The 25897-nt window shown below is 34.9% G+C and overlaps 1 protein-coding gene across 4 annotated transcripts in view; it reads left to right on the top strand.

Moving 5' to 3' along the window:
* Positions 1-25897, top strand: part of RhoGAP71E (Rho GTPase activating protein at 71E) — a 282250-nt gene that overhangs the window by 88744 nt on the left and 167609 nt on the right. For 3 of the 4 annotated variants that reach the window (XM_090412909.1, XM_090412910.1, XM_090412908.1), the window contains exons 4-5: positions 3889-4050; positions 14453-14562. In XM_090412909.1, the coding sequence (XP_090269035.1) occupies positions 3889-4050; positions 14453-14562 (272 nt within the window). The remainder of the gene's footprint in view (positions 1-3888; positions 4051-14452; positions 14563-25897) is intronic. The other variant, XM_090412911.1, reaches the window with a different exon arrangement.

Here is a 25897-nt window from a genome sequence, read left to right as displayed (position 1 = left end):
TGCACACACTCTCTCTCTCTTTCATCCAAAACCATGGCTGACCTTCTTGTATCATTGTTCTCCATCTCCTGCATTGATGATTAAGGCAAAATACCCCAGCATTACCAAGAACTTCACATTGCATGCCTCCTCCTCTGGTCTTTTATCATAAGAGTGCTTTAAACATTAAGAATTCTAATAGCTTGAATAACAAGTCTTCTGGTTCTGACAGTGTCTTCTACTTATGTTCCTGAAATAGCATCAATCCTATGTCATCTTTGCAATTTTTCATACTCATCTGGGATCTGCCCTTCATCATGGAAACAAGCATTATATCCATCTAGTCCTAAAGAAATGTCAGCTATCTGGCTGTCATCCCATTACAATTACCTCAGTTCCCTCAAAAAGAGGTAATCCACTACTTGCCAGCATCATCCATGTATAGATCCAAGCTTTGGAAAGGCTTGATTTTTATAATTGATAATAACTGTTGAATTTTTATAATAATTGATTTAACTGTGTGATTACTCTAGATATTTCCAAAGCTTTTGATTTTATCAAAAGCTTTGGAAATATCTAGAGTACAAAGGTCTTCTTACCAGTACCATCATATGGTCTATCATCATCCTTTGCAATTTGATTGCAATTTCCTCTTTAGTTATTCACTGTATTGGAGCAGATTGCTTCCTTTCTTCATATCTCTCCACCAATGCTGGGGTATCCCAGGGCTTTCTATACTTTTGTCCATGCTCTTTTTTCCCTCTTCATAAATGACCTAACACTGATCTCAGATCTCAAGATCTTCCATAATCAGTGCCTTAAACACTGATTACCTTGCTGTGTTTCAGTGGGGTGAGGACAGTCTTATCTTCTTTCATGCAAGAGTGATTCATTCCACATTCTCTCACCTTTTGATAATACCAAGATCTCCATGCAGAATATCTCATCTTGAACTGACTTCCACCTCTAGTCTTTCACATCCATAGCCTCATGTGTATCTAAAAAAAATTTGGTCTACTTTTCCACTCAAATTATTTCTCACTTATACTATACCACTCTTAACACTATAAATTCCATACCTGAATGCACCCTATCTTAGAATAATTTTCTCACATATGGAAATGGTGCACAAAAAGCATTCTTAAAAATGCTTGATGCTGTCCAGAAGAGGATAATTTGGTTAACTGGTACTCTTATCTCATAGACTTACTCACTATCTTAGACATAATTTCTGCTTTATGCATCTTCTGTAGATAGTTTCATGGGCACAATTTTGCCAAACTGGCTGACACCATTTCCTCATCTTCTCTCAAACCCATAAACAACACACAAGTAGTACCAAACTAACTTCTTGTTATCCTCTTTCATATTTTCTGCCTCTCTCTGCTCTGAAATAGGTTGCCTGTATAGATTCCCATAAGAACTACAATGTCATCATTCAAAAAAACATAAACATTGCCCATTGCTGGCCTGGTTTGGCCAAGTGATTTACATATCTGCTCTCCAGGCTGCAGGTTCAAATCTTGTCATAAGCATGATGTTTGGGATTATCTGTAGGTGAGAGATGAGTTTCATTGCCCACTTTGAATCCCCCCTCCCCATTTTTGTTGGAGGCCTGGAAAAGTTCCTGTAGAGTATGGATTCTAGACTATGTTAAAAAAAAAAAGAAAAAAAAATCCTTACCTTAATGATACTTGAAGTATGTTTATAACCTTCTGTGAGTGGGACATACATTGTGTGGGGGGAGGGGAAGAGACATTCTCTTCTTTGACCACATGCTTGCATGTCACATAGATGTGCTGTACATGTTGTAGTTTCATGTGTGGGAATGATATCAAAGTGTAAATGAGAGGAAATGGTGGGTGATATAACAGCCTTCAGTAACATCATCCACCATTATATGCAGCGTGAATGACCTGAAAGAAAACTGAACTCAATTCCAAAGCATGGAAGGCTGACCACAGGAACAGCAATTTGCTGAGGAGTCCATATGCTAGAACCCATGAAATGTCTTGCAAATGTCAAGTGTAACAGCACTGGTTTTTCCAAATCTTTCTATGCTTTGGTTATTTTTCTTGGAAAATAAACAGAAAATTTCTTATTGTGTTAACATCTTAATTATTTTTCTGGCAGTCCAATGTGTGATATGTGCTATGATATTAATGTGCTGTAGAGTGGGGAAACCTATGTCATGTTAATATCATTGGTTTAATAAGGATTAGATAGCAAAGACCTTTCTATGGGGAATCAGCCATGTTTTCATGTCATTTTAAACTTACATAAAGCATTGTGATGAAAATAGTCTACCACCTAAAGAATTGCTGCGATCTACCATGTGGGATTTGAATCCACAACATTCAACAAGCCAAATGGTTTTTCCTTGATCATAAAAGATAGACTTTATCAATTTTTATGTCACTACTACCATCCATAATATAAACTCGTTGTATATTGATACTGTGCGTGGGTAGAAGGTAAGATAATTTAGAAACCCTATTCTTACCTAGACATGATATATTGAATTTAAGCTGCTTCCAGTATGAAGAGTGAAAATCATCTACCAACTAAAGACGATCATAAACATCCATCTCCATATTTCTAAAGAGAAATAAGTGGACAGATTAAATAACTAACAAGTAAATGGAATTGAGGAATTCCATTGCAGGAATTAATTTCTATTTTAATGACTATTACATATTTCACTACGTAAAATTAATAATTAATAATTTTTCAGGAAATTAAAAACTACAGAAATATGCAATAATGAAAGCTCTGGAAATTCCTAAATACAGGTAGTTTTAAAACAACCTAAAAAATTTGCAGCCTGCTTAGGGCAGTGGATGGCACACCAGTAGGCTGCAAGTTTGATTCTGGCTATGAATCTGATATTTACGACTATCTACAGGTGTGGAATGAATTCATTGTCTTTTTCATGAGACTACCATTCCACATTGGAAGGCAGAAGTGGTTTCAAAAGTTCTCTGTTTGGTTGTGAGTGGGTTCCTGGAGTACTTAAATATTTTTAAAAAATAAAATTAATAAAAAAAATCTCTTAGTTCACCCATGGTACCAGTGCTTACAACTTCTTATGGGTGAGAGTTACAAAAACTGATACAAATTAATAACATGAATCCCCTAGAATATTAGATGTAAGCAGTTCATTGTCATGTGTAACTTTTTAGATGGTTGCTAATATAGTGAAGGTTTGATATACTGCATATTCATATGAAAGACATTGCAAATATGTAGAATTGAGGTCTTGGTTTCTATTTTGGGTGCACTGAGAGCATATAACTTCACTGGATTTTTTGAAAGTGTTCTAGGAGGTTGTCTTCCAGCAATTCACATTATGTTCTGTGAAGATGTGGAATGTAATCCTTGATTATTAATAACCTTAGAGGACTTTACATATCATAAAAGATAACTTTAAAAAATTCTCTTCAGACAATTTCTTCAAAAAAAATCTTAAATTGTATTTTTGAGAAACTTGCATGTGTGACCACTGAAAGATTCCATCTTGATCCTTTACATTAAAGGATCACACCAGATGAAGCAGGTATGCAACAGTTTTAAAAAAATGTATTAGAACTGCTAACCACTTTCAAGCTAATGCAGATCTTTTAAAAAAATTAGACCCCAGAAGAGGTGTTCCTTTCTAAAAAAAAAAGTTGTCCAATGAAACTTGTTAGCCTCTTTCTACATTAATCTTTTTAAAACTTACAAGCAAGTTAAGAATGGAATCCTTTGCATGGAATCATTGACAAGTTTTCTTATTGCTCATAAAACAGCAGTTGATATTCCATGTGAATTCTCGATTCCTTTGCATTTGTTTTGCTGATTTTTTTTTTCACCCCTCCCTTCTAAGGATTATAATTTATCTAAGGAGTTTTTTTTTTTTTTATGATATAGGTTCTAATTTTAAAATTAAATAAAGAAGCTCCATATAAAAAAGATGTCTTTAGAGCTCCTGGCCATCAAGGGAATATGAAGAAATTAATTCATTTTCTTCAACATGGATGGCTAGTCAATATCGATAACTATTCAGTTCACACTATAGCTTCAGTTTTAAAGGTATGTTTACTATTAAAAAGTTTCAATATTTTCCCCTTTATTTATAATATGAATTGTGAATACAGAATATAGTAGTAACATATTTTAAAGTTTTAGGAATGAATGACAGTGAAATTGTCTCTAGGACTCTGTGTTTGCTTTCTGTGCTTCATGTATAATCAAATATACAAATTATTCTTGAAGACATTTAGTTATATACTAATATATTTGTTTCCTCCTTAGTTATCTATCTAGCTAGTCTCTTTATCTGCTTACTTTGAATAACCAGTTTGTTTTAGTGTTGTAATTTTTTTTTTTTTTTTTTTTTTTAAATATTAAAAAGTATGGAGAATTATAAAGCAGTAGTATCATAACCTTACTGCTTGTGACCTGGTCTGACCTTAATAGTGTCACTAGAGATATACATGGTGGGTAGCTATATAGGGAGGCCATTTTGATTATCCACTTTTCTTAAAAAGTGCATGTATTCTGCAACTATGAAATATTGCTTTCAGTGATATTGTAAGGGTGCCTTGTTAGCACAGATTGTCAAAACAAACTTTATCTGCTTGAACTTGGAGATCACTGAAGAACATTGACCTTGTTTTCCATTATTCTCTGTATTAGAAATAATGATACTTAAGGGAATATGAAGAAATTAATTAATTTTCTTCAACATGGATGGAGTCGGTGACTGTTAGAAGAAAGCTTGAAATATATCATAAATTAGATTATATCTTTACTTTCCTCTTGTCTCCTTAATATAGAGACATAATTGGTGGTTCAGTGGAGTATGAAAAGCACTGCAAAAGGATTAAAAACTAGTAATTCTTCCAATATTTTCTCTTAGTCGCATAGATATCTTCAGGGAGTACAAAGTAACACTTGTAACATGCACACACACACACACACACACACACACAAGGCAACATAATACCAAATGAAACACGTTGATATAAGACTAGTCCTATGTGGGGCACCCTCTATGGGCATCTATAGGAGGCCTTAGTTGTAAATTAGGATCTCAGAGGATTATTGTTTCTCATATTTTGTAAAGTTTCTTGCATCCATATTTATTTAAATTAGGCTGATTTCTGAGGACAGCTGCATATTCTAAAAATAGTCTTTTTCTAAATTGCTGTGATAGAGCATGGTGGTTTTTTTCCCCAGTTGATCCTATGAGTAGTATTCAATGCATGGTCCACAAGACCAAATTGCTGTTACTTTTTTTTTTTATCTATTAATGTCTTAAATTCTCCTGATAAGTTACTTGGATTAGCTGTTGTTAATATGGAGATGCCCATGTAATAAGATTAATTTGGAAGAAAACTATTGATAGGAAAGTGGTGATTATGCAAGCTTATCTATCATAGTATAGTATATATATGCCTTGAGGCACATGTCAGGAAATGTCTATTAAATAAATACATTTTCAAATACAATTTTATTTAATGCTGACCATAAAAATGATGTGCTATATTAGCACATCATTTCTGTACATCTAACCACATGATAGAGTGGCAAAACAGCTCCATGCCATATCTTGATGATGACTACAGACATCATTTATCCAAGGAAGCCACAATAGTGTCAATAACCGGCGGAAACCTCAACAGAAATCAGGGTGTAATTCTAAACAGTTCGTGGAAAAACCTTATCCTCTTTCTTAATCAAGCTGAACTACAGCTAGCCAGTAATCACATTACACGTTTACAACAAACACGCATGCATGATAATGAATAAGAACAAGTCCTCTCTGTCACGCGAACGTGTAACCTTAGCTATTAGTTGGTTTACAACATTTTTTATGTTCCTTTCAATTTTCATTTACTAGTTTTTGTCTTTTCATAAATGCCTTGAAAAAGCCAGACAGTCTGCTGGCGAAACTGGTAGGCTATAATTTAAGTTTGTTTTTATGGTCAGCATTAAATAAAATTGTATTTTAATTATAAATGACCAAATATGTTTAGTTTAAATACATTTTCATTATATGGTGTATTTTTGACTGAACACAACTGGATTTGCAAGGCTTGGGTGGTAGCCTAAGTTGTACTTATGCCATTGATTGATTACTGATTGACACTTTGCTTGTACACATCATTAAAACCACTGGAATACACCATATTAAGTCTCTGGACATGTTGAGGTTTTACTTCAGATTACTTTTATCCTGGGATGAAAAACCAAATTTCATCCCAGGATAAATTTTTTTTTTACCGAAAAACTGAAATGAAAGAGAGGCTATGTCTCCCCCAATCCATTTAAGAAATATATTTATTTCTTTTAACCTTGCAAAGGTCGTGTATATCTGAGAGATACATTCATTGCTAGTATGTGCTAAAATGCGATAAAACTTTAAAAAAAAAAAAAAAACACTGCAAATATAATACATGATGGTTTATTTATTTTCAGTTACAATCGAGAAATTATAGAATAAAGAAAGAAAGTAAAAAAACAACTAAACCAATACTATACTGACATCGAAGTTCGCAGTATCTCTCAGGTACAATTTACTATCAAATATCACTTTCACTTTCTCATTTGACTCTATCATTCTACTCATCAGACTCGAGTAAAAAAAATCGCCGAGTCTCTTCAACATTTGTTGGATTATCCAGTCGATATATTTTTCCATCCATTTTCAATGATAAATAAAAAAAAAAAATAAAAAAAAAAAAAAAAACTAAACCAATACTATACTGACATTGGAGGTTGGTGGTATCTCTCAGATACAATTTACTATGAAATATCACAAACCTTTACATAACGTGTTAAACCAAAACTGACCGCATAAACAGTGTGGAATATCACTCAATATATGCATGCACAGCTACTCATGACCTCCAAGCTATACACTGGATATGTGTAAGAATATTTATATTAAACAATTTGTTTGTATCTGTCAGATCAGCCGCAACCTCTGCAGGATTAAATTTTTAACACTCACTGTTTCTGATCCTTATAAATATCTTTGCTTGTATTTTATTTTTTCCTTCATAAGTTTCTTTATTTATAATTAATTTTCTTGAGAAATTCATCAATTAATAATTATATATTCTTTAATTTCTCAAGAAATTAAAGAAAATATAAGGAAAATTATAAATGAAATGACTGGAAATCATTCCCATCAGATGTACAAAAGCACAAACTGTTGAGCTTAGTAAATGGACATTGTTGTTACCACTACAATGGTGTCCTGTATGAGTTTCAAACCAGGACCTCAACATCCAAAGTCTGTTACTCTAAACCAGCATGCCAGTCTAATGCAATGAGATGGAGTTTCAGCTGTTAGTGAAATAATGCAAGAGTTTATCGAAGCAGAAAGTGAAGATACTTAAACGTATATATAATGTCTTAGAGAAGAGTCACGTTGTTGGATTTTAATAAGCATATTTAGTAGCACCGGTGTTTTATTTCAAATGAGAATGCAGAATCGATTCATAATAGGTTTTAAAAAAAAATATGTAAATAACATCTCATTTATTCTGCATGATTGTGATTAGTATACTCAGTATACAAATGCTGAATCTCTGTATCACTTTGAGCTGTGGATGCACAACCACCTTTACTCTTTCTAAATGTGTAATGATAGGCTTAGGTATTGGTTAAGTTATTCACATTAGTCCTTTGTTATAAACAGAACTTGACTGTTTTATGCCTTTGCGTAGACTCGCATCATACTATGCGGGTATTCAAAACCAAATAAGATTGATAGAATGAATGTGTCCAGTACATATATTGCATATATGTACTTCTTCTCCCAGGAAACCTGCATGTCCTATGGGGAAAAAACTGTCACCTCCATATGAGACTGTCTAACTCACTTTCAGATAAAAATCCCTGGTAAATGTTCTTTTCATCCTAGATGGGATTTGAACCCAGGCCTATCCCACCAGAGGGCATCATCAAAACCAACTGAGCTATGGAGGTTCATAAATGGCTAGAGGAACAAAATGTATTTAGTTACTGTTGTTAGCATAAGGGAGTATCCAGGATACTAGTATTGGCATTTGGATCCAAGATGAGATATTGGTCAAAAGTTACTACTTCCTTTCTGGGTCAATGCAGGCTACCATCGATTTCCCCTGAGTGTTCTACATCGGTTAATGTGTGGTCATGAGTTGTTTTGCCTGTTTTTGAGGGATGAAAAAACAGAACTTCTGGAAGAAAAAACCTTTGACCTCCATAACTCTCCTTTAGTCATAAAGACCTGATAAAGGTTCCTTGCATCATAGAGAATGAAAGCCAGGTCTTTCTGATCAAATGGCTTTGTCCACTGACTCAGTTACAGAGGCTCTAATATGTGAGTCACTGAATTTCAAACCAGCATTTGCAGAGCACAGATTAAAATTATGGTCAGATACAGTGCTCAGACTTCTTTGGAAATTTCAAATTGTAACTGAAAAGGAACTAATGCTCTATAGGGATTATCTTGACTTCTCTGAATTTCCTATAGAGCATTAGTTCCTTTTCAGTTACAATTTGAAATTTCCAAAGAAGTCTGAGCACTGTATCTGACCATAATTTTAATTATGGTCAGATACAGTGACTATCTCCCAGAGCTGAGGTAAATGAATGCAGCCATAATTATTGAAGTTTGAGGAGTTTTTTTCATATCATCAATGCTGATTTTAAAAATAGTACCTGGGATTTATAATAACTTTTCTGCTTCAGAGTTACCCTCCATTTCATTCTGTGTAAAGGAGTATCCAGAGCATGATATGCCTGTCTCAAACATAAATTCAAGGCAAATGTTAATAGATCTACAGGTATGTCTACAATAAGCTAACTAAGCCACAAGGAAGGACTCTTAGCCATTCCAGGATGTGCAAGAGATGCCAGTCTCTTAGAGATTATGGTTGTTAACCTGACGTGCAGTTTGAAAGTGGTGTCACAAAGATATGAAGAACTTCAGCAGTCTTCTCAAATGTAAACAGAATTTTTCCCCTAAACTTTCTGTTTAGGGGATAAGAATATGATCTGTGTGTTAGGAGAGAAGGGGGGGGGGAGATGCAGTATTTCATCTATTTTATAGTTGTTGTAGCAATTGGTAAAAAAAAAAGTCTCAAAGATGATGAAAATTTGCAGCAAAAGTAGTGTCATTAGAACACACAGTCCCTCAGTTAGTATTTTAAAGATGTAGTTCTCTTGAGATGGATGGTGGTGTGACTGCTTATGTCACACCATAGGTTTCCTTAAAAGGATAATGAAAGTTTTTTTTAGTTACATAACAAGATAATTTGGCCATGTGTTTTGGAAGTGAAGATAGTTGTTTTTCTATAATGAATTGTATTTTTTGAATGTTGGTTGTTTGGATGATGAGGGAGGCTTTCACACTAGCTGGTCATATCTTATCTTGAATTCATTCATGCTCTGTGCATTCACTGCCTCCAAAGGCAAGCCATTCCATTATAAGAGAAAAATCTAGCTCTCATCTCATTTCTTGACTGCATTCATTCTTAATTTCCATGAATGCTGTACTGTCCTCTCCCTGCCCTCCATAAAATGGAAAAATCCATCTACTGGTATTCTTGTGACCCTTTTAGAAGTTTGTAGGTGGGATGCAGTATTTTTGTCTATTTTATAGGGATTGTAGCGATTGGCAAAAAAAGTCTCGAAGATAAGAGTTCCGTGGCATGGGCACAGAAGTCTATTATCTTTTAAAACTCCATTATCCATTATTAGGTCTATCATATCACCCATTTTTCTCCTGTTTTGTTAGTGTCTGCAGTTCACAAATTCTCAATTGCTTCTCATAATCTATATTCCACAGTCTTCATATCTTTAACACTAGTCTTTGTATCCTCTTCACTATATCTGTACCATCTCAAAAATCAGGAAACCAGATTTGCACATAATAGTCCAAGTGAGGTTGTATCAAAGCCTTGTAAAAAGGCAAAACGACTTCCTTATCCATACATGTTATTGTTTGATAATTGCAATTAGGGTACTCTAAGCTGTATTTTCAATATTTGCCACATGGTCCTTAAACTTCAACTTCCTATTTACTAAATTTTAAAGATCCCTATCCTGATCACTTTCTTGTAGCATAATCCCAATATGATACAGTTGCCAACAAATTAATCCAAACACTCATTTTAAAGGAAAATTAAAATTTTTCTTTAAAATGTGGTGTTTAAAAATTAAACTCCAACTTTACCTAATAATTTATGTGCTCCTCTGTTCTTAATAAATTCATTAATTCACTTAAAGCATGGACTCTACCAACGTAGAACATGTTTCTTGTTTCTGCATCTCGAAACCATACTTTTATAATGGATTCTATTAAGTTATCTCTTGTATCACAATTTAATTTTCCAAGTCTCTTTTTTATTATGGCTCACAAATTTCCTATTGGGTTAATGTCAGGAGAGTTTCCTGGCCAGTGAAGCAATTGGATGCCATGATTTTTGAGGAACTCTTTCACTTTTTTTGAAATGTGACAAGGAGCAAGATCCTGTTGGAAAATGGGTTCTTTGTCTTTCTGTATCTGTGGGACAACTCTTTTCTCTAATATTTTTATGTATTGGTTACTTTCTTTTCATCATACTGTCAACAGACACAAGTGATCCTGGACTGTCATGTGTAAAACAGCCCCAGAACATCTTTTTAGTTGGGTGTTTAGGAACTTGTTGAAGATGGATGGGAGAAGTCTTCTCAGCTGCTGATTTGCAAACGTAGGGTGCTTGCTCTCTTGGACAAAGAAATGGCTGTCATCTGAGAATATTAGCTTCTTCCACTTCTCAACAGTTCATTTGTACATTTTTTAATGAATTATTTACATGTAAACACAAGGTAAAGCTAATAATTTATTATAAGGCCATAAATTTCAAAATTACAGAACATCTTCAGTGGCAAAAAAAAAAAAGTTGATACAAGGTAGAATGCAAACAATGGATTTATTTGAAGTAGAGTAAGCCGCATGATGTTATATTTCTGGTAACGTTATGTTCTAACTTAGGAAAAGGTTAATCATAACTGTGTAAAATGATGAGTTATTCTAATTAGACTTTCTCATATTTTTGATAATGATAGGCAGTCATTCCGATTCTAGTTCAGGCAGTGAAGCAAGGCTTTGGCACTCCTTAAATAAACGTTCAATGGTAGTAGGTGTGTTTAATAAGTTGAGAGTTCATTGATTTGTATAAAAGTAGCTACTAAATCGTATTTCTTTAGAATTCTGGAAAATCAGTTCTGAAATGCCAGAAATGTACGAGATTGGAACTCTACGTACTGTTTCCTTGTTGTTGTTGTTTAGGTTAGTAGGAGGCGAACAGATGTTGTGTTGTCCTTTCTGAGAAGCCACTTAATTTAATATACTGTTTGATATTTGAGAGTTCTTCCTGTAATTAATGAGGGGTCAAACAATTAGTCTTAGCTTGGCAAATTAAAGACTTCGATTCCTGTCTTTTGAGAAGGATGGTGTGCAGATTGTTGAAGAATATAACATCCAGTGAAAGTGGGCTTTCGATAAACAGATGTGGTTAAATCATCTGATGGTTGAGTGGATGAGAAGAATCTCTAGAAAAAATAATTTGTTGTCTTTTTCAATTACCATAACAAATTAGATACGAAGATGTAAAGTATTTATAGTAGTAAAAAACGTTGGTAGAGTTTCTTTTTTGTGAGGTCACACAGCAAAAATGTCATCAATGTATCAAACCCAAAATGAAGGTTGAGGGTGTATGGATGAAAAGAGGATGTCTTCTATATGTTCTAAATAAAAGTTGGCCAGAGCAGGGAAGAGTGGACTTCCCATGGCAGCTCCTTCCACTTAGTTGCAGAATTTGTTGTTAGTCAGTTCTTAGCAGTTTTTATGAGCTATGTGGAGATCTGAGTTATTTAGTTTTGATCCTTAAGCAAATCCTTATGAGAAATGAATATTAAAAAAAAAGTTATTTACAGAATTAGAAATTGTTAATTCTTGACCACAAAGATTAATGAAAATTAACTATTATTTAGATATTGGTCAAGTGTAGGTGAATAACTAATTTAATTACCAACTAGTTTCACCGGCTTGTGCTTTGAGTCAGTTAATGTTTAGCTTGTAATTTTCGTTTCTTTGCTTTCCTGATTGTACCCTGATGAAGCCGACAGCACAAGCTGGCGAAACTAGTTGGTAATTAAATTAGTTATTCACCTACACTTGACCAATATCTAAATAATAGTTAATTTTCATTATTTACAGAATGTTGGAAAAAAAGTTTTACTGTGTCAGGTGATAATAACAAATCACTTGTTTCTTCTCTAGGTATATACGTTTTTGAAGAAATACCTTGCTTGCACTAGCTATGATGTCAGAGTTCTTAAATTCCCCACACTGTGTGTGTGTGTGTGTGTGTGTGTGTGTGTGTGTGAGAGAGAGAGAGAGAGAGAGAGAGTATGCATATGCAGTACATACCACTAACTTGTAAACTCCACACCAGATTAGTAGATCCTTACCATCCCACAATGTGTCTCTGCAGGACCATTGTCATTTAGGCAAATTGTCTATAATGATAATTTTGCATCAGTAGTATGATTATGTTTTACAGTAATCATGGAGAGTTTCAGAAACTTACAATAATTCATAAATTTCATAGAAGAAAATGTCATTTTTGGTGTTTTAGGAAACTACAGTTTATAAGATACAGGGTGACCCATAAGTCACATAGGAGTTTAAAATGAGTGGTTTTTCATAACTCCAAAAAAAAAAAAAAAATAATAATCTCCAGGTTCTGTATTTCATTATAAGAAAAAAATAAAATTAACATAATAAATAAAAAAAATGTAAATGTTTAAAACCCTACCTGACTTATGGGCCACCCTATATAACTAAATAAATTTAATTATTGCTTCCAGTATTTTGACAAAGTTAAATTGGCACCATCAAGGGAACAAATTTTTTGCATATTCTAAAAATTTGTTTGTACAAATTCTAAGAGTGTGGTCATCAGCCCTGAAACAAACTATTTTGTGGAAATATTAGAAAAGAATGCCTTAAATGCTGTTCACCCTAAACTTGTCATACTTCTACACTGTATAGAGGAAATTTGCTATTTGCCTACGTGGCTTAAACACTAAACATTTCTTTCCCATTAGAACAGAAACATCCATTAGAGCATTAGTATGAAAGGATCCAGTTCACTCAAGAGATAGAAGCAACTACTGTTTACCCTTCTAGATATCCTGGTTACACAAAACTAGATGGATCTTTGGCCTTCACTCTGTTGAAAACTTGATATATGAGTAATTCATGTAACAGCCACATCCCCTTCCCCAGCAGTATGGCAAAACCTAGGTTAACAGGAAAAATTGATTTGCTGGGATGACAGTGTACTCACTTCTGAACTCAACTGCATAAATATGCCTTTTCATCTGATGGCTATAATCCCACCACATCAAAAAATATTAACCCATATCCCCTTCTCTCCTCCCCCCCTCTCCACAAATATAGACTACAATAAATGCACATCATTCCCCATGTATCCACAGCATCTCTGATGAAAAAAATGATCAAGATTTTAAAGAAATACAATTTTGTGACCACCTTCAAACCACAAGAAATTAGCATTATTTATCTGGGATCTGCCAGCTACCCTGCAACCTTTCTTACTATGGTACAGGCTGGATACCTAACATAATGATCTGAACACCAAAACTGTGTCTGATTCAACTACTACGGCTGCTCAGGATTAGCAGATCATACCTTGGATACCATTGACAAGATCTGTTGGGGAAAAAGTCACCTTTTCCAACAGATTTTCAGTGGATCTTTTCCCAACACTGAAGCAAATATAAATCTACAACTATAAATTACTCTATTGAAGGAAATATAAGTATGATACATTTTGCTCAAGTCTGTTTTTACCTTGACTGACTATCCTAACCTCAACAAATACGACTGCATTAAACTGCCTTGCGTATGGGAAGTACATCTGCAGACAGTAATCTCAATGATGTAGAATATGCAATCAAGCCTGGTGGCACAATTTAGGACTGTAGTCCTCCCTGTGTTTCTCAGCTTCACTCTTATAGTGCCTGCATGCACATACATTAGTGTATTATCCCTTCCCCCACATACACACCAATTATGATGACTTAACTTTAGTGAAATATTGGAAATAATAATGACTGTCTAGGTTTTATGTCTTCTACATTGTAATTTCCTAAAACAATAAAAATGAGTAATAAACAAGGTATAAGATCAAGCTACAGAGGTATAAAATCAAGCTACACAAAGAATGCCTATTTCATGTTCCATACTCGATCACTTTGAGGGTCCATTCAAACCTCGATTGAACTTTCCTGAATCAACTTTAAAACATTGAAAATTAGTGACTTTCAGTGATGTATATAATTAATAAAATGTATTTTATTATATATTTTAATTAATTGAAATTATTTTTTTAAAACTTTTGTCTACTTTGTTACTCTTTTTTAGAAATTTTTAAGGAAGTTGCCAGGGGGAATATTTGGTCCTGAAAATGAAGAAGAATTGTTTGAGCTAATTAATATTGAAAGTATAGAAGAAAAACGGGACAGAATTCACAGGTAAAGAAATTCTTACACTTGTAACTGTAAAGCCTATAGTTTTTGTTTTTTAAATGTATGAGTTTTTTCATGATATACTTAATATTTGAGTTATGCAGTTTTTGCAAAGGACTAGGCATGCACAATATTTTGTCACATCAAGAAATATGTAAGAATAGGTATAAAACTGATAATTTGTGTGTGCGTGCTTGCGTGTGTGCTATTTATTTGATAATCGTTTTATCTAATATTACCTGACTTTTTCAAAGAGTAGGTGAGTTTACAAAAACTTGGTTGGAAATGCTAATTAGTCCATAGTTTTATACATACTCTGTTGCTTATGTGCCATGCACATGAAATAGTCATATAGTAATTGCATCTTTTTGCTTATTGTCAGCAGCTCATTTTATAGATTTGCATTTGTTAAGCTTGTCAGGGTTGGCTTAAACTGTGTATTTTTTATTTCATTTTGAAATGGACCAGTTTTTCTCATCCATTTCAGAAACAGATTATTTTTTAATGCAGTGGTGTCAAATTCTCCCAGCTATGATCTGTGAGACTGCATCTACTTCATTGAATGAAAGAGGATTATGAAGCAACAAAAAAAAAAGTTCATTGTAAAGCTATTCAGTTTTTTGTTGAACTGGATTATAAATTGATCACTAATGCTAAGTTTCTTGCTAATCATGATTTGGTGTGTGGGAATCGGATATTATTCGTGTTATGCTAGGAGAAGGGGATGAATATCAGCTCATATGCTCAGAGGTGTATCCCTCAGGCTACCCAGTTCATGTTCCATGCTCAGTCACTTTGAGGGTCCATTCAAACCCTGGATGACCTTTCCTAATTATCAACTCTTAAGTTAGTTCCCTCTCTCCCCCTGTGCACGCATAGTGCCGAATTCCTTAAATCACCTATTGTATATTATATTTTATAATTGTATATTGTATTTTCCAGTACTGTTGCTTGTAAAACTATGATAATACTATATGGTATGGCTGTTTTGTCTGTTTGCTGGATGAAAAACCTGTGGAGGGTAGAACTTTATTACCTCTGTATGAGTGGTTAGTTTACCTTCCATACACAGATGGTGGAGTTCCCCTGCATATCCAAAAAATAGGATATCTTTGGTTTAGTTTATTCTTAAACTTCATGGGCTTAACCCATTGTCAAAACACTATGTATTTTTGTTTATCAGAATCTCAAAATATTTACTCTAATAATTGAAGAGCTTAAAATTAAATTATAGTCTATCATTTTGATATTTTTTTCATCCTGTGTAGCAAACTGGATTTGTTCAATCTTGGGTATAGATTTTTGATACTGTACACTGTAGTTACTTTATTAAGTTTGACGCTGTACCAGGTGTGACAATTTAATTCCTGGAATGGCTGCATAGTGTCACCCGTGTGGTGATTTGGTTGGAGTCATGTGAGTAATCGTCTTTGTACATGTTTTAACTAATGTGTGCATAAACCTCAAGCCGATAGAGCCATTTGCTAATTAGCTATTGCAAAAACAATAGAAATCTGCATGTAAACTTTGGCATAAAAATGTGTGATCGAAATCTGGAGGAGCATGTTAACATCATGCTGCTCCAAATGTTACTGAAACATTGGAGCTGTTGAAAGTGGCATATGATGTGAATGCTCTGAAAAAGTCAAGTGTCTTTGAGTGGCATAAGAGATTCAAAGGTGAGTGAGAAAAAGTGGGCGGCCAAAAACAAAAATGATGGATGCAAATGCGAACAGAGTGCAAAATTTGGTATGGTCTGACGGACGATTAAATGGCTGATGAATTGCAAATGAATTGAGAAACAGTCAGAGTAATTTTAACTGAAGAATTGGGTATGCGAAAGATTTCTGCAAAGTTTGTGTCTTGGATCTTGATGGACGAACAGAAGCAGCAGTGGCATCAAGTTGCGACTGATCTTTCTGCAAATAAGCATATGGTTCTGAGAGTAATTACAGGTGATGAAACCTGGTTCTTCCAGTATGATCCCGAAACTAAATGACAGATCATGCAGTGGAAAACCCTGAGTTTGCCATGTCCAGAAAAGGCACATATCACATTCGCAGTTCAAGACCATGCTGGTGTGTTTCTTTGATTACAAGGGGATCAAAGAAACTATGATCCATTGAAATCCACCATGAATTCATTGAACAAGGACAAACGGTCAACCAACAATGCTATTTAGATGTGCTGAAAAGATTATGAGATTCTGTTCAGGGAAAAAGACCTGATTTGTGGCCTGACAAGTGTATCATCCATCATGACAGTGCATCAAGCCGTAGTGCACCCATCGTGAGTGTTTCTGGCCAAAATATCAATTACCGAATTAGATCATCCTGCTTATTCACCCAGCTTAGTTTCCTGGCTGTTTCCAAAGTTAAAGACTGTGCTAAAAGGACGAAGATTTTTGGACATAAAACAATATGATAAAGGAACCGAAGAATATTCCAGAAAAAGATTTGCAGGTCTGTTTCCAAAAATGGGAACACTGTCTAAACCAGTGTATAAATGCACAAGGAGACTACTTCAAAGGTGACAGTAGCCGCTAATATATAGTTCCAAATGTAGGTTTTTTTACAGGTTCATTCTGGGAATTAAATTGTTACACCTTGTAAGTCACTGCTATATCACTAACAGCTAATTTATTCATGGAATTAAAAGGATGTAGCCTTACTCATGGAAGAACCTAAACTTTCACATATGTTCAATTTAATGACATCAACAGATTTAATTTTTAAAATTATCATTTACTGTAGACTAATATACACAAAGATTATGGAAGAAAAAATGAAAGAGTTTGAGAACAGGAATCAAACCTTGGAGATTCATTGGCAAACTCTGAAGAAAACATTGATTGATTCTGCCAGAGAGGCATGTGGTGAGGTTGTCTGTAAGGATAAAAAAATCGGAACTCCCTGGTGGACACAGGAAGCTAAAGAGGCAGTGAAGGAAAAGAAGAAAGCTTACCAAAAGTTCCTGTCAAATAAGTCAGCTTGTGCTCTTAGAGAATATAGAGACAAATGCAAGAATGCTAAACACTGTGTAAAACTAGCTAAACAAAAGTCATGGAAGGACTTTGGCAAGAACATAGAAAATAAATATCAAGAAGGTGGCAAAATATTCTGGAGGTTGTTGAAGAAGCTTAAGAATGGAGGAAAGAGTGCCGTAAAAGGAATTAGAGATGATAAAGGTGACATGAAAACGGGAGAAAAAGATATCCTTGAAGTATGGAGTAATTACTTTGAAAAACTACTAAATGAAACAAGCAGTGATGATAGCACAGTGGTAAAAAAACAGTGACCAGGCATGCAGTCAGGAATACATATCCATACTTGAAGTAGAAAAAGCCATCAAAGGTTTGAAATGTGGTAAGGCAGCAGGAGTAGATGATATTCGGCCAGAAATGCTGAAGTATGGTGGTATAAGAGTCTTACAATGGCTGCACTGCATAGTTCAGAAAGCCTGGACAGAGGGACAAATTCCCGATGATTGGAGTAGAGCTCTCATAGTGCCCATATATAAAAAGGGAAATAAAACTGAATGTGAGAATTACAGAGGTATTTCCCTACTGAGTGTTCCTGGCAAGATCTATGCAAGTATACTTAAGAAACAGTTGAGAAGCATCGTGAAAGAAAAGCTTGGTGAAGAACAAGCTGGATTCAGGCTAAATAGAGGCTGTCAGGATCAGATCTTCACTTTCACGACAAATAGTCGAGAAAGCATGGGAATATAACAAAGATCTGTATTTAAGTTTTGTCGATTTGGAAAAGGCATATGACAAGGTGCCAAGAGAGAAGCTATTCAATACGCTGCAGTTATATGGTGTCGATGGGGCATTATATCAAGCAATACTTAGTCTTTATTTGAGTTGTAAGTCAGCAGTTAGAATTGAAGGAAGTACAGGAAGATGGTTTAATGTTAAATCTAGTGGAAAGTGGTATTAAACATGATATCAAAATTGGAGATGTTAATGTCAGCTCTTTGCTTTATGCGGATGATGTTATACTTCTAAATAAATCCGCTACAAGTCTGCAAGATTCTCTGACTAAATTGAATAGCTGTTGTAATAGATATGGTATGAAGGTCAGCAATAAAAAGACAAAGACAATGAAAATAGGCAGAATCATTGAAAATGTCAACTGTGTTGTGAATGGAGAACCTGTGGAACAAGTAAAACATTTCAGCTATTTAGGCACAATTTTTACTGAAGATGGTAAATTAAATATAGAAATAGACAACAGAATCAGGAAAGCTGGTATGGTGGGAAGTCAATTGAATAAATTCATATGGAATAAGAGAGAAATTTGTCGGAACACTAAATTAGCTGTATACAAGACAGTGTTCAAACCAGTTTTAACTTATGGATCTGAGAGCTGGGTCAGAAGTAAAACACTTGACTAAAGACTAGAGACCACAGATATGAGAGTCCTGAGAAAGATTAGAGGCGTGAACAGATGGCATCAATGGCAATATCATATTAAAAATGAGGATATTAGGAAAGAACTTGACATTGTCAGCATCCAGGAATGCATTAGCAGAGCTAATCTCAGGTGGTATGGTCACTTAAACAGAATGGGTGAAGAAAGATTAGCAAAACAAGTGTTCTCTGCCAGGTTGGCAGGAAAATGACCCAGAAGAAGACCAAGATATAGGTGGATTGATGCGGTACAAAGTGCTTTAGACGATAGAAATATAAGATCTGATAATGTTGGAGTCTTGACAAGTAACAGACTGATTTGGAGGAGAATTGTAGATAGGAAATTAATAATGATGCAATTTTTTTCATGTAGTACTATCATATCCTGTACACCCCTTGAGGGTACATGGCAGGAATTTGATGATGATGATGATGAAATTATTTACTATTTTTAAATGTTTTGGTATCATGACCATATGATTTGCTTTACTTCATAACTGTAGAGAAAAGCCAGCACAATTATGAAATATTTTTACTATTTATATCCTAGTCCTATCTTGCCTATTTCAGCAAACCAAAGAATGTTAGGACCTCAGCATCTGATATAAGAATATATTATCTTATATCAGGTGTTCTCAATTTGGTTGTGGCCATAGGCACATTCAAGATTGGGAAGAGAGTGGCAGACACCGATATTTTTTTTTTCTATGAAAATTCATACTTATCACATGATAACAATTAACAAATTAACTATGAAAGTAGGATAAATACACATGTAACATTTATTATACAACTGAATTAAGCCATCGCACAATAAGCAAAAACATTTCTCTTTACTCTAGAAAACAATCTTCTTCCCAATCGTTATTGAGTTTACAGGTTTGTTGTTTTTTATATGGATTACTCATTTTGGGGCAAAATTTTTAAACATGAGAAAACAATGTGTGGTCAAAACATGGCAACAACATTGACGTGGTGACACATCCCTCAAGTGCACAGTTTCCAGTAGACTAAATACATAAAATATAACCACAAAATTGGCACTGGAACACTCGCACTCAAAGACAGGAATTACAAAATGTTTGTAATGTAACATAATTGTTAACATTTTTTATGATTTCAATAAATATTATTACTAGGTGAAGAGTTATATTTTCTAGTTAATTTTATTTTTTCCTTGTTTAATAATTGATAGGGCGCATGCAAATAGCTCTGCAGGCATAGGGTTGAGAACCGCTGCGTTATATTATATTACCCAGAATATATGAAGATAACTTATTGTCATAAAATGATTGCATTAATGTTAAAAGAAGTAGTTTAACTTTTGAAAAAGTTAAACAGATTGCACCTAACCATTTTTCTAACAAGAATAATTGCATTTAACCTAAAATGTTCATCAGGGTATGTGATCATCACAGCATATACTTGCAAAATCAAGCTTTTCTCACACTTCCATTGATAAGAAATGTGCCTAATTCTGAATTTGTTCACCAAGAAAGATAAAATGACCCAATCTCATTAATAAAAAAAATTGCATCGAGCAATTTCTTTATCTTAAATAACTAATTATAAACACATTCATCCATTACTAGAGAAAATCCCTGCCATCTCCAAACTCAGGTTTCATCCTGTAAAACAAGCAACCTGGCAGAGAATAAAAGCAATGTACTGGCACACTGACTATGCAGATAATCTTAACTGTTCAATGAAGTTTCTAGAGAGCCAGTTGGTCATGACATTACTGAGCCTAACACATAAGGCTTATCTTTCTTGAGATTTTTTTTTCTCCTCCTTTCTGTAAACCTTGAGATGAAAGTATGTGTGAGTTGGTTATGTGTTATTGGCACAAGGACAGCTATGGTCATACTGCACCAAGCCAAAGGTTACAGCAGCACCCAAGTTAATAATAAATAATAATAATAATAAAGAGATAAATTAGTGTAATGTACAAAAAGCAAATTAAAAAATAATAATAATCAAACCAATAATACAGAGAATTTATAAATTATTATTTTTTAAAAGTTAAAAACTTCATGCAATTTATCCTGATACACCTGAAGGTATATGGCTCAGACAGATTAGTAAAAAAAAAAAATCATTCTTCAAGTGAAGTGGTGGCACTCCATCAGAACATGATGAATGATGAGATACATATTTCACTGTTAACACACAGGCAGGTCATGAGCACTCAGCAATATACGAGCAATATGAGACCTATACAGAGCCAAGAGAGGAACAACTTCCTCTCTTCTTTTTCTATGTTGGCTGCACTGCCAGTGCTTAATTTCAAGATTAATCTTGTGCAATTTGTTTGACAGTGCTTTCTGCCTTGATAACTGCCATTGGGCAATTAGCTTTGATTTTATTAACTGTCTATAGTCTGCATATGGGAATGTTGAATAATACATAAAAAAAAAAATCATGAACTGTTCTAGCAGCTGCCTCAGCAGTCCCATTTCCCTTAATTCTAATATGGCTGGGAATCCAGCACAACTGAACATCAAATTCAAGTGTCTTCATTTTCTACAACAGTTGCAAAACCTTCAAAGCACTGGATGGGGATTATACACAAGAGAGGAGCTGGCTTGTAAATAATTCAATCAGTCTGTATAAATTACATGCTTTTAGTAGTTTCCTTTCATATGCAGAAGTGCAAGCTGAATAGCATGCAACTTGACTGCAATCAAGTAGAATCTGATTTGATATAGTAATATTACAGAACACAGCCAACTGAAATGACAGATCTTGAATCATAATGCACAGAGAGCAGCCTAAAGTCAGTGGGCTGCTTTCTGTGCATTAAACAGTTGCAGGTAGATAGATGGAGTATGAAACTTCTGGAGTTGACAAAGTGAGAGATTGCAGGATGGTGTGCAAACCTGCCATAGGTTGTTGTAGTATGTGGATTAAAGAGATTATGCAAGCTATTGTTGTGAATGTTGATGTTATTATTACCTTGTCTGGAAGTGACTTCAGAGCATATAGTTAAGAGACAACTATTTCCATCTAAGTGATAGAGCTGGTTCATTTGCTTCAACATAAAGGCTGAGTGGATGATGTGAAAAAAAAAAGATCAGTAGCTATTGGTATACCCTGATGATGGGTGGGATCCAACCATTGCAGGCTACTCACAGTATTGCAGAACAATAGCCCTGAAACCCATACTCCAGCTTTGAAGATATAAGTGCACAATAAAGATAATGGATTGCATTTGAATGGCTTTGGAGTGAATGAATTGGAGAAACTATTGTGAGATGATAGTGCAGTGCATGATGCAAGTAAGAGATGAAGTAAAAGATCAAGAGAGTGGTATTGTAGAGACAAAATTGAATAGAAACAGAATAGATTGAGACATGAGTAGGGAAGTTGATATGAGCGGATATACATGATAAGTGGTGATAAATATGATTGGACAAGGGCAGATGCGATGGGGAAATCACAGCCAACAAATAGCTTGTGTAGGACTGGTTAAAGACATAAAAGTGAACTGTGTTTATTTACAAATGCTAAAAGTATCAGAAATGAGGGAGATGAAATGGTTTCACTAATTGAGTTTATTCACCCCAAAATCATTGGAAAAAGTGAAAGATGGTTGAATGAAGATGATATCCTAATGGGAATAGAAATGGAAGGGTATAGTGTTTTTCATGAGGATAGAAAGGACAAGGGATGGGGAGTGCTGCTGATGATAGCAGGAGAATTATATTTACATAAGGTAGACATGAAAGAGGGAAATAGTGGCATTGGTTATGAGGCAGTGTGGGGCGAGGTGTAGGTTAACAGGAAGACACATTTAGTTGGATGTTGCTATAGGCCAGGGAATATACAGGGTGGTTGATGAAATGTATAAACAACTTAGGTTAGTGAACAAAGGAAGGGTGATTATTATGGGCAATTTTAATTCTGGCGGTATAGATTGGAATGAAAAGATGGCATTTGTGAATAAGGAAAATGAATTTCTTGTTATTGAGAGACGGCTATCTCAGACAGCATGCAAAGGAGGGCACGCATCGAGAGTTTTAGATCTGATCATTTTATCAGAGGATGTAAGTGGGGTTTTGTGCTTTCCTCCAGTTAGTGAGAGTGATCATGAAATGATTGTCTGGGAGTTGTGGCTAACCATATGCAGGCTTCTGAGAGAAAGGTTATATGTGGAAACACAAGCCAGGTGATTTTGACAAGCTTAGGAGACAGCTTGGAGCTGTATCATGGAATGATGAGTTAAGCGGTAAGGAAATAAATGCTGCTTGGGAACTGACAAAGAAATACATAACAGTATCAATGTGTGAATGTATTTCGAAGGTCAAAGGCTGAATAAGGTAGGTGTAAAAAGGATGAACGAGTGGATTATGAGGGTGGTCTGAAAAGTTCTTGGCCTAACAATGAAAAAACGAATTTATAATTTCAAAATTATTTTTATTTTTCAACATAATTTCCCTTAAGACTAATGCATTTATTCCAGCGATGCTCCAACGCCATTATCCCGTCTCTGTAGTGGTTCCCAGTAAGATTTGCAAAATACTCCTCTACAGCTGCAATCACCTCTTCGTTCGAAGAAACACGCTGAACAGCGAGGAAGAGTTTTAGTTTGGGGAAGAGACAGAGGGAGCCAAATCTGGGGAATAGGGTGGATGTTCCAACAATTCAGAGTGCAGATCCCTTAATATTTCCATTGCGAAAACACCTTTGTGGCAGGTGCAGTCCTGATGAACGATGATTTTTTTTTTTCTTTTGCAAACTGGGTCTTTCTCACAAATTTTTTCATCTAGTCTGGTTAAAAGATTGAAATAATATTCCCTGGTTATTGTTTTACTCTTTTCAAGATAATAAGTAAAACGCCTTTAGCATCCCAAAACACAGATGCCATGACCTTTCCTGCTGATGGAACTGACTTTATCTTCTTTGGAACTGGCTTCTCTCCACTGTTTGGATTCTGGTGTGTAATGGTGAATCCAAGTCTCATCCATAGAGATAAATCAACGCACAAAATCAGTTTTATTCTTGTTAAAACGCTCCAAGCACTGTTCAGAGATTTTCATTCAAGTGCATTTTTGATCTGCTGTGAGCAAGTGGTACCCATCTTGCGCGAAGCTTTTTCATTTGCAATTCTTCATTCTGCAAAATATATCCTACATGTTCTTTTGAAATGCCTATAATCTCAGCAATTTCACGCACTTTGACTTGCCGGTTACTCAGTACCATATCGTGCACTTGATCAATGATTTCTGGTGGTGTTGCACTTTTTTGATGTCCTTCACGTGGATCATCTTCAAGGCTGGTACGGGCACGTTTAAACTCGGCAGCCCATTTCTTAATTGTCGAAAACGAAGGAGAAGAGTGCCCATAAACTTTTATGAACTTCGAATGAATTTTAAATTTCTTTTGCCATTAAACCTTCTTTTACAAAGAATTTTATAACTGCAGGATATTGAATTTTATCCACTTCAAGGGATACAGATAACACTTTTGCTTCAGACAGCTGTATAAAACAAACTACTTGATAGAATGACTTGCAATTTCACATGGATGCTTATGACAGATGTACCGACTTAGGAAAAAAAATCTTGCTGATAGTGTTGCCGTCTATTGTTGAAGCCGAAAACTTTTCAGACAAGTAGAAGAAAGAATGATTATGGTAAGACAGTGATAATGGATGAAAATGTTAGGATGATAACTGCTGCAGAAGACATTGTTGAGATTTTCAGTGATCAATTTATAAGGGTGTTCCATCCTCATCCAGGTGAAATCATGAGAAACTCAAGTGTAGAGGACATAGGTGAGGATGACTTAATTGTGAGTGAACAGGAGGTATATGAGGAAATATAAATAAACTTGATGTCGATAAGTTAATAAAATTTGATGACATATTACCATACTTAAGGGAATGTTCAAGGGAATTGACTGTAGCAATGGCATGCCTGTTTAATAAGAGTCTTACAACAGCACAGGTTCCAAGGAAATAGAAAGAAGGTGAAATTGTATCACTGCATAAAGGTAGTGATAAGGCTGTGTCTACAAATTATAAGCCAATCTGTATATCTCAAGTTGTGGTGAAAGTATTAGAGAGAGAGAGAGATGAGAACTAGGATATAAAAATGGGTTGATAACAGCAGTATTTTCTGTGGTTATCAGCATAATATTTTCCATAACTAACTTATGTATACTATAACAAGGTAACAAATGTCTTCGAAAAGGGAGACCTATGTAGTGGTGTATACTTAGATTTTGCAAATGCTTTTGATAGACTGCCACACGACAACCTTTTAAATAAATTGAAACAGATGAGATTGGATAACAGACTTCTGAGTTGGATTAGTGACTGGCTGTCAGATAGGTATCAGAAAGTTGTATATGGAGGTACATCACTAGTGACCTTCCTGAAAGAGGAAGGTCACTAGTGATGTACCTCAGGGGTATGTTTTGCGACCATTGTTGTTCAATTTGTATATTAATGATATTGGGATGGATTTAACTGGTGATATGCAGCTGTTTGCAAAATTGGGAGGAACAATGCAGAGTCAAGCAGATGTTATGGCCTTACAGGAGGACTTGAATAGATTACATGAATGGGCAGGTAAGTGGAACTATCAGTTCAATGTTGCAGAAGTTTTGCGATTTGGTAAGCAGTGATGGGGTGCAAAGTATACACTTGGTCAGGAAATTTTAGAGGAGGTAGAGGAGATTAGAGATCTGGTGGTGGTGATGGTCAAGGACCTGAAATTCAGTGGACACATTGCAGAAATTGTGAAGATGTCACATCTGATAATGACAATGATGTAGAGGACCCTGATATGCAGAAATAAAGAGGCTATGATGCCATTATGTAAGGTCTTGATCAGGCCTAATATGGATTATTGTGCTCAGATTTGGTCATTGGGTTTTCATAGTGATGAGGATATGTTAGAAAGGGTCCAGAGAACATTCACA

Source organism: Typopeltis vanoorti, chromosome 23 (assembly GCF_054136105.1).
Source record: "Typopeltis vanoorti isolate ZY-2024b chromosome 23, IOZ_Tvanoo_1.0, whole genome shotgun sequence".
Classification (NCBI taxonomy): Eukaryota; Metazoa; Arthropoda; class Arachnida; order Uropygi; family Thelyphonidae; genus Typopeltis; species Typopeltis vanoorti.
Note: the sequence above shows the minus strand (reverse complement) of the source record. Positions and strands in the feature narration are given on the sequence as shown.